At 45.5% G+C, this 9,772-nt stretch overlaps 1 protein-coding gene across 2 annotated transcripts; it reads right to left on the bottom strand.

Moving 5' to 3' along the window:
- Positions 1-574: 574 nt before the first annotated feature.
- Positions 575-8,863, bottom strand: NMS (neuromedin S). Of its 2 annotated transcripts, XM_035316061.1 has the most exons (8): positions 8,773-8,863; positions 8,605-8,660; positions 8,245-8,295; positions 6,970-7,029; positions 3,423-3,458; positions 2,941-2,982; positions 1,951-1,981; positions 575-728 (listed from the first exon to the last, which is right to left on the bottom strand). In XM_035316061.1, exons 1-8 carry the CDS (start codon positions 8,858-8,860, stop codon positions 712-714), a joined length of 381 nt encoding a protein of 126 aa, XP_035171952.1. In that variant the 5' UTR covers positions 8,861-8,863; the 3' UTR covers positions 575-711. The 2 variants fall into 2 exon arrangements, with proteins under 2 accessions (XP_035171952.1, XP_035171947.1); XM_035316056.1 differs by lacking the exons at positions 575-728; positions 1,951-1,981; positions 2,941-2,982; positions 3,423-3,458 and adding an exon at positions 5,177-5,907 and having other exon boundaries at positions 6,960-7,029.
- Between the last annotated feature and the right edge of the window lie 909 nt (positions 8,864-9,772).

Below are 9,772 nucleotides of genomic sequence, written 5' to 3'. Positions count from 1 at the left end.
TAACTCCAACTTCCCAAACAAATCACCCCACCCCTTACAGTGCAAACACACTTGGCTGCACCAAGATTTCAATTCCCCATTTCAGTAAAAGGGACAGATGTTCAGAATCTCACTCATAAGAGACTCATTTGTGCTTTTATGATAGCCAGTAAAGCAAGGTTGAAAAAAAAAAGTATCATAAAAAGTATCATCTGATTGAATAGTGCCTGTCTGAACAGCAGTATGTGTTCCATTTCCTTCATTGTGCTTTGGGTTCATCATTTATCAAACTCAACCCCTTAATTATTCAAAGTAATAAATAATTCATGAAAATATCCACAATAATTTTAACGCGTTGGTTAGGATGTATATTCTGAAATTATAGGAAAATATATTTTCTTGCCAGAAGGGCAGCTCATCATTCATGACCCTATTAGGGAATATGCTATAAATATAAAACATATTGTTGAAAGTATTTGAAAATTATCTATATTCGGATGATTGATTTCCTCTGAATACAGTTAGAACGAGACAATGCTACAATACAGCCCGATGATGTTTAGTACCTGCTACAATAAAAAAGGACAACAAGAAGAATTACTGATTGCAAATTTATTACATGGAACACTAAATTCCAGACAACTGAGTCACATAGTAGACGAACAGGGCAATGGGAAGTCTCTTTTCTTTGTATAAACCAAGTTACCGAGCTAGTAAATCGACCCACAAACTTCATATTCCGTGGTATTCTGAAACAAATTAACACAAAATCACATTTTACATTGAGAATTTGATCTGAATATGATTTAACATTCACTTATGTATGTCTGGTCCTCAAATCCTAGCACCAGAAGATTAAAATAGGTGAAAGTTTGAAATACTGGCTAAGTGCCCATATCTGTTACTCGCATTCAAACATGAATCCTCCCTCCAGATACAGTCCTTCTCTCTCCACCATGTCCTAACTTCACTGACTTTCATTCAAAGCACTGCAGGCAGTGTTGATCCTGCAGCCCAGATGACTCAGGGCACTGAGCTGTGGGTAAGAACAGAGCAAGCACACTGCAATGCTGCTCTGTGATACTCTCACAGTCTTTGTCTACTTTCTTTCTGTAATGATTTAATCCTGAAAATACAGCAAAGGTATTATTTGCTTTATTTCTTTATGCTATTTCTTTGCTATTCTCCTCCCTTGTTCCCCCTAGAAAAACAACCCTTCCAGCCAACTGTTGGATGTAATTCTTATGCTGCAAACAAAAAATAATGATCTTTTATTTTGGGATAAAAGATTGGAAGAAGAGAAACTAACAGGGAGATGCATTTACATTGACTGTTTTGTGCATTTCCCATTAAAACTAACTGAGACCTTCAACAGATGCTTCCGAAGATGGATAAAGAAGAGATACGTGATATTAGATCTTGCTGTCCTCCTTCTTTACATCCCCAGCCCACCTCTTTTTAGGTAATGTTTACTCAAAAAGAGATCCTAATCATGAGGTGAGGATGACTCCCCTCTGCATGCAGAGATCTCTATTAGTGGGTTCTCATGCGGGATTAGGTGACTGAAGGTCTCTTGGAAAAGAGGTCAGTGCACATATTTATCACAGCAAAGGACCTGGCTAGCTTTTGTGTTCAAAGTACAATTTACACCCTCTAGGAAAAAAAAAGGATTTTTTTCAACCTTTATCATTTTTGTATCACTTCTATAATTTTTACAGGGGATGAAATCTCCTCCTGAATGAACCTTGAAGAAAGAAAACAGTTCTTTTGTCAAAAGTATACACTGTAACTCCTTGAGCATGCAAGAAAGCACTTCTACCCTGATAGCTTTCAGAGACCATTTGAAATATCCAAATGGGTATCTAGATTTTTACTATGTTTGTAGTACTCCTCAGTAACTCCTTCTGTCACAAGGATCATCATTACTGAAACACAGAACAAATTCTTGTCACCTTTGGATGGCCTACTCACCGCTGCCTTCAATAGTTCTTCCATTTCGAGGCTGAAAAATACAATAATGAGATAGCAGATTTATAAGATGGTATTTACACTAGTATTAGATGCCAGATCTATATGCACACCAAAATACACCTCCCAGATCATGTGAAAAGGCTGCAGTAAGATTTCCTTTAAAGGGACGACATGTCAAATACCAGTGGGAGCCATGCAGGTGCCTTTGAACCTGAGAAGTATTTATTCAGCCTCCATCCAAACAGTTAAATAGTCTGACCTTAATTATTCTCATTAAGGATCTTCATCTCACTTCATTAAGGTACTAACCTGACAACCAACAGATCATATAAATACCAGGACTGAAAGTACCTGGCTGGCCTAAGCTGGGACTCTGGTTACCTGCCAGAATCTCCTTCTTAACAGATCTATTTTCTGATGTGTTGACAATATTCCTAATAACTGGTTTGGTGTTATCATGTAAGATTAATCATAGACCAGCATATTCTCCTTTAGACTGTGCCATAGTTCATCAGGCCAATAGGTGAAAAAATCGAGGGAAATGATGATCTCCGTAACATTGCTTTGGCTTTTCACCCTAATACACAGGGTGCCTTTACTTACTAACTGGACCTTTCAGACCACGTGGACAGCCAGCTCAGGTACATGTTTCATCTGGTGAATTTAGTACGAGGGCACCTTGGCCATTTCCAACACACAAGCCACATACTACTTCTATCTTTGGATGACTTGACTCGAGACAGTAATTGCAGAGTCACATCTTCCAGTAAAAAAGGTTTAGTCCATTACTACCCCAGATCTCATTATCTTGTGGTCTTTTAGATGAACCAGAGCTTTTTAAGCAAATGGCTTCTTCAGCTTTCAAGGAAAGGAATATTTGGTATCTAATCAAAACAAGTGCACCAAGAATTTGTAAAGGTAAGCAGTTGCTTGTATCCACATATAACATTGTCTGTTATGCAAATCTTTAAGAGCGAAAGATTCAGATACCCTGAAAAGGAAAAACGGCCGTCCCAGAGTCCCATGACTATCCTGTAAAATAAAATACAAAACCATTAACAAAACACTTTAAGCTCAGTTCCATAGATCTGTTTACAAGTTTTGGTGTCTGTCCATCAGGTTATCAATAATTCAGGGCATTTCAGCAGCATGCAAACAATGAGATGCTGATAGTCTCCAATGCCCATTCATCTGGAATGCTCATTAAAAATTAATACCCAAAGGGCAATGTCAACAACTAGCCATTCTGTCTAGTGTAAATATACTAAATTACCATAATTAAAGATTCACAGGCTTGAGAAAACGTAGAAAATAAAGCTTTATACACGGTGCATATCTTTGCAGAAGCAGGGTCAGCACAGCTTTCTTCCCAACCATTAAAAATAATTTACTTGTATAAAGCAGCAAAAGAAACACAGAAATGCCCATACTCCACTGTCCACTACTACTTGCTTGTCATTATATTTACATACCTTCTTTGTAAACTCTGCAGTAGCAGTCTGTGATTCCTGCAAGTTGACAGTGTAAATTAATCAAGATGCTGTCATTTCTTTGGTTTGTAACATTAATCCTCTGTCACCAATCAAGTTCTCCACTCCGTGTGAGAAGAGAGAGAACAGTACAAACAGAGAACATAGCTACAAGAACAGCAGCAGCAAAAGGATCTTTTTAAAGATTTATTTTAAATCTCACCTTAACCAACCTCATCATTCAACATCCTTCCAGCTCGGGGGGGCGAAGCAGAACTCAAACTGCAGTGAGCACAGCAGCTCCATTCCTCGGGCTTGAATGGTACTGATAGCTCTTACCTTCTTTAAATGGGGCTGCTCTCTGGCTTTCAGATTGCCCTTCCAAATTACCCAGGCATCATTGCTGTTCTTAAGCCTTCCCCTGCACCCTTTTTATTCCTCAGGAAATTCATCATTTTTCTATTAATCCTGACATCAAAGAATAGAAACTTTCCCCATAACTTCATGGGAGCAAACCAAGCCTAGCGTCTAACAAAGCTCTGAACCTGCACTCTGGTACACCTGTGAGGTCTGGGAGCCCTCCTGCCCACAGCACAGCTGCCTGGCTCCACACCTCTGGCTGGACAGAAGCTCTAAGCCAGAGCCACTATTACAACAGCTTATTGGCTTTATGTGGCACAGGCTTGGCAGCAGGGGGCTGCAGGGGTGTCCTCTGTGAGCAGAGCCCAGCAGCTGCCCCATGTCAGATCAGAGCCAGCTCCAGCCGGCTCCAAAAGGGACCCACTGCGGGCCAGAGCCGAGCCAGGGAGTGATGCTGGTTGGACCTCTGGGAGAGCAGATTGAAGAAGGGAAAAAAACCTGCTGTGTGACAGCAGCTGGGAGAGAGAGGAGTGAGAAAATGTGAGGGAACCAGCCCTGCAGCCCCAAGGTGAGTGCAGCAGGAGGGCAGGAGGTGCTCCAGGCAGGCAGCAGCAGTTCCCCTGCAGCCTGTGGAGAGGCCCCTGGTGGAGCAGGCTGTCCCCCTGCAGCCCATGGGTCCCACACGGAGCAGATCTCCACGCTGCAGCCCGTGGAGGAGCCCCCGGTGGAGCAGGTGGATGTGGTCTGGAAGAGGCTGCGGCCCATGGAGAGCCCCCGCAGGAGCAGGCCCCGGGCCGGAGCTGCAGCCCGTGGAGAGGAGCCCACGCAGGAGCAGGGGTCTGGGGGGAGCTGCCGCCCGTGGGGGACCCGTGCTGGAGCAGTTTGCTCCTGGGGGATGGACCCCGTGGTATGGAGCCATGTGGGAGCAGTGCTTGAAGAGCTGCTGCCTGTGGGCAGCCCATTTGGGGAAGGATGGCATCCCGTGGGAGGGACCCCACGGGGAGCAGGGGCAGACACAAAGCGTTAGGGACTGACCACAGCCCCCATTTTCCGTTCCCCTGCACCACTTGGGAGAAGGACATAGAAGAAGGTGGATGGAGGGGAAGGTGTTTTTAGTTTGCTTTTAGTTCTCACTGCTCTAATAATGTTAGTTGTCTGGCGTGGGATTGAAAAACAAGCACATGTAACGAGTGAGGATATGAAGACAGATGAGGAGATCACAGGAAATGAGTGCGGATGGAAAACTGGGGCGTAGGAATTTAAAAAGAAAAATATACAAGAAAGCGGGGAATTGGGATTCAGGATATGAGATGATGATTTCCTTGTTAACCTGTTCTTGGTTCAAGCCTTGAGGCAATGATTTATAGAACAAGTCCCATTATGCCAGCACAGTATGAAACAAAGAAGAAAAGTACATGCTCAATCAGGATGCTTTAAAGGATGCAAAGAGGGAGACTACAATGATTGTTTGTTCTCAGATGATATATATCAAGTAAAGAGACACCAACTCATGAGTTAGACTCGCTTTCAAATATCCTAAATTTATGATTTTATGCTATGGAAGAAACATGGCAACAAATGAGCTTCTAAACAGTGCATTGGCTTGATTTTACGAAGGGATTAATGGAGATTATTCTTATGTAGCTGGGCTTAGATATTTAGTTCCTATTGATACCTTTGAAAGTGCCATCTACAAGATATACCTGAAGATTAGATGCATAAAATGAGCAGTCTGTTAGTTGTCCCAAGAGATTTTAAGTTCCCCAAATGGAGCTCAGTCCCATTATGCCAACATTGCCATTGACTTTGCCTTTCATGACACTGAAGCATCATTCCTTCTCCTGAAACACCATTTGCCTTCTCTGCTTAATCTATAACTCTGAATCAAAATTTAAATAAAACCACATGAATACAGGAATGTGAAGAAAGTTCAGGTCCAGGTGAAATCAGTAGGATTTCATAACAGTTTCATTTGCTGCACCACATATAAGCTCATGTTTGCAGTGTCTTCTCCAGAGTCCCTTTGGGCTGAGAAAATAAAGCTTCATGTTGTAAGAGATTTGAACAGCCGGGTAACAACTAGCATTTTTGTTTAGTTCTTCCGTATCTCGTTTAGCTTTAGTCCACCACTTAATCAGATCACACCTAGAAATTCTATCGCGGATATGTAACAAGTATTAGTCGTACCTCCTGAAAGGATACTGTATGGGATCCAGCTCCCTGCCTTAAGGACTCAAAACAGAGGGTGAATTTTTGGCAAGTTTAGTAACTAAATCAGCCTTAGAAATAGGGCTGCACTCAAAGTTACTGGCTGATTCCGGATGTCCCCTCATTAGCTAAGCTGTAGAAGCACAGGAGTTAATATTGAACTCAAAACATTCGGTGGACATTTAAAATTGAAATGCTAGAGTCTTTACATAATAAACGTCAGTATTGCACATCGTTACAGCTGCTTTAAGAAAGCATGCATGGAATTATAATATAAAGACACTAGCAAGAAGAGAGGTGAAATACACATCAAAATACTATTATTTCCTTGAAGGCTCTTTTTTATTAAATCACAACTGTACGACTCAAGCTCCACAAGTGAATTAGCTTTCATAACATACCTACGGGCAGTGTGAATTTTTTGGGAAAGGAACTGTTGATTAACTGGTGGTAATAAGAAAGCAGTATCAAGCAGAACTGGCATTGAGCTAGGTCCTAATACGACTGCACCAATGGGGAAGTGCTATACTCAATAACTCAATCTTTCAGCTTAAGCTTTTGAATCCAATTCAGGCACACACACACAAAAAAACTTAAGTAAAGCATCAAAAAAAATCAGTAAAGCATCTCATGTCTCCATGTTCAGCATGATCTTAAATACGCTGTTGAACCAATGATGTGATTTATTTTTTTTAGCATATTTAACCCTGTATTATTCAAAAGTGAGTGTCAGGTTAAAATGCTAACCCTAGTTGCAAGTGGACGTTTCGGCTCCTGAGGTCTAAAAACAACAATTTGATTTATAATGTAATGGAATTAAGAATTACATGCAAGCCACTAATGAAAAGAAATATTCTTTTATGTACTTCATAGTTACTCTACTGTATTGCCTGATTCATGACAATATTAGATTATACATTATTGTTTGGAGAAACATTTAAGTAATGGATGCTTCTAAGTAAAGGAAGTAATTACACCTTACCTCATTCGTATGCATGCTGTTGAATATGGAGTAACAAAGATCCAAAACAGTGCTGGAGATCTGCAAAGTCAAACAGCAGTTTAATACATTTCCCGATAGGATGTAGTATACAGGATTTTTACACAGAACAGGCTCAGTTGTGATCCCAGTGCAATTTAAATTGTACGCATTTCCACTCGAACCACTCAGAGCAGGGTAAGACTTCCTAAAGCTGTTATGAGATGAAAAACAAGCATTTTGCACAAGGAGAATGCACATAGTACTATTCAAGTTGTCAGTAGAGTGTCTTGCTGTAAAGAGATTTAAATAAGTCTTTCATATTTAAAATAAGTCTTTCATATGTTAAGTGTTCTAAGAACTGGCTGGTTTTTGGCATATTTAATCTACACATTTTTATCTAGAAGCATTTCAGCCAAAGCTGTTCAGTATGTTTGACCACAGAGTCCCCTGCGTTCAACAGGGATAATTCTATCATTAGATGATAAAATCACAATGTCTGTACACCGTTGGATAAGTGGTCATGGGCCAGAGAGTAACTCTGCTGAAGTCAATTACCACAGCTCTTTTAATGGATTTTATCTCAGGACTCCAAAGGAGCAAGAGAGAAAAGATGGGGGTGAAATAGACAGCCTTGGAAAAGAGGGGGGGTAGGTGTCCCACACTCCCTTGTACAGGCTAAGGGTTTGCTTACGTATATAGTCATGTCAGATGAGAAGTAACTACAGCACAGGAGATAAAATGCAAGACACCTGAATAACTAGCTTTGGGAACTATTTCCCAACAGTCTTACAAGACTGAAAGGTATCAGAAAAAAGGCTAAAAATTTCCAGATAACTGCTGATCCTACAAAGATTTTCTCAACCCTTTGAGAATGGAAATGACCCTTGGGCTCGGTGCTGAATGCTGCAGGCTCGCTCGTTCAAAGTCACTCCGCTGCTTAAAGTGCTCGCAAGCTCCGGGCCAGCGGCACCACCGCAGACACGAGCTGCAGAGCCTCCCCCTGCTCCCCAAGCCTCTGAGGACCTCAGAGAACCCCCCGAACCATCCAGGACCCCTCCGGTATCCTCTACAGCACTCAACAGCACTTCATGTTCCGCTGTGATGGGAATAAAAGCGCACCTGCTGTCCCTAGGACCGAGCTAGCCCTGCAGGGAGGACAGCACATCCTCCAGCAAGCTCTCTGGCTCTCGGGGGTCCCACGGCATGCAGTGCTGAGGGGCACAGGGCTGTTTGCGTGCCTGCAGGAGAGGAAACCCATTGCCGAAGGCAGCCTACCTGGGGTTGGTGAGACAGCTCCATCCACTGACTGAAGCACAGCGCCAGTTGCTTGAGGGGTAAAGACCAGACATTAACAGCTGGTTCTCACAGCCGGGGGGCCGCATTTAGCCCAGGGAGCCAGGACCGGGTGCCTAGGAGCCTGCCCGGCTCCTGCTGTCCCGTGTGCCCGATCCTTCACACCAACCCCCCACATCCCCGTCCCACCACCTCCCCGGGCTGCAGAGAGCTTCACCCCCCCCCGCCGCCCTCACCAGCCGCTTGGGACCCCCCCGTCGGACCCCCAGCCCGGCGCCCACCTCCCGCAGGGCTTCCACACGGCGGCTCTGCCCTGGTGCAGGAGGAGGAGAGGAGCCATACCTGACTTTTGGGCAGCTCCGCGCCGTCCCTGTAGCGGGAGAAAGGCTGGGGAAACCCTGCGGGGGGACACAGCGCGTACAGAGAGATGCAGGGAGACGGGGCGGCCCCGAGGGCAGGCACCCCTTTTATCTTAAAATTAATAAAGAGGAGGGGTTGTCGCCGACCTACCTGAGCCCCGCGGCAGGGCGCAGAGGCAGCAGGCGGCGAGCAGCCAGGGCAGGGCGGGCGGCGGGGACGGGGACGGCGGCGGGGACATGGCGGGGGGCAGCGGGCGGGCAGCGGCCGGGCCGGGCTGGGCTGGTCCGGGCCGGGCCGCCGCCTTTATGGGCCCGCGCCGAGCCCCCGCCCCCGGGCGGCTGAGGGGAGGAGGAGGCGGTGGTGGTGGCCCTGGTGGCGGCGGTGGTGGCCCTGGGGGCGACGTCGTCGTCCTTGGGACAGCGGCGTGGAAGGCGCCGTCACGGGGCTTGGGCGGTCCTGCTCCTCGGCACGGCTTGGGGAGGGAGGTTTGCCTCCTCTGGAAGAAGTTGCACACCGAACAAGTGCTGGCCCTCTGTTACATCGGTCTTCATGAGGAAAGATGCTGTTTCTGTTCTTTATTTTTTTTCTTTCAACTCACCACTTCCAGCCCCTGGTAGGTACGGTTATGGGAAAACCAAGGAGCTCCTCGTGGTGCTTCGCCTTTCTTCCCAATCCACTCATTGCTTTGGGCTTTGGGAAGTGCTTCCCGATTATCTCCGTGCTGGTTCTCAGAGCAAAGCTTTCCCCTCAGAGCTGAGACGAGCGGGGCAGAGTCCTCAACTCTTCTTCACAAACTTCAAGCCTGCTGAAACAAAGGCGTAATTTCCCCTTCTCCGACTTGTAACATACGAAGGGTTTTGTGAGGCAGTGCCCCGCTGTGGGATGCAGGGCATAACAGGCTGCCGGAGGTTCTGCTGGCACAGGGTACCCGATACTGCCCGTAGCTGCGTGCCAGATCCCCCCACATCCCCGTCCCACCACCTCCACGGGCTGTGCCATGCACTGCGGGGATCATGGCGGGGCTGCTCCTGGTGGGAACATCTCGGCATCCCAGGGTGGCTGGAGAGTAGAAGAGGAGCATGCAAGGAGGCATGGAGCCGCGGAGTGGTCCTGGCACCATTAGTTTAGTTCCCCCTTTACTGCTTCCCCC

Source organism: Oxyura jamaicensis, chromosome 1 (genome assembly GCF_011077185.1).
Source record: "Oxyura jamaicensis isolate SHBP4307 breed ruddy duck chromosome 1, BPBGC_Ojam_1.0, whole genome shotgun sequence".
Lineage (NCBI taxonomy): Eukaryota > Metazoa > Chordata > Aves > Anseriformes > Anatidae > Oxyura > Oxyura jamaicensis.
This window is presented reverse-complemented; position numbering and strand designations above follow the sequence as displayed.

What these genes read in the sequence shown, in the direction of transcription:
- NMS (XM_035316056.1), bottom strand. Translation starts at nt 8,860, where the DNA reads ATGTCCCCGCCGCCGTCCCCGTCCCCGCCGCCCGCCCTGCCCTGGCTG. An exon ending in AGCTGTCTCACCAACCCCAG is followed by an intron (nt 7,030 to 8,244) that starts GTAGGCTGCCTT and finishes TTGACTTTGCAG; the next exon opens with ATCTCCAGCACTGTTTTGGA. An exon ending in TACGAATGAGGTAAGGTGTA is followed by an intron (nt 5,908 to 6,959) that starts ATTACTTCCTTT and finishes ATCTGATTAAGT; the next exon opens with GGTGGACTAAAGCTAAACGA.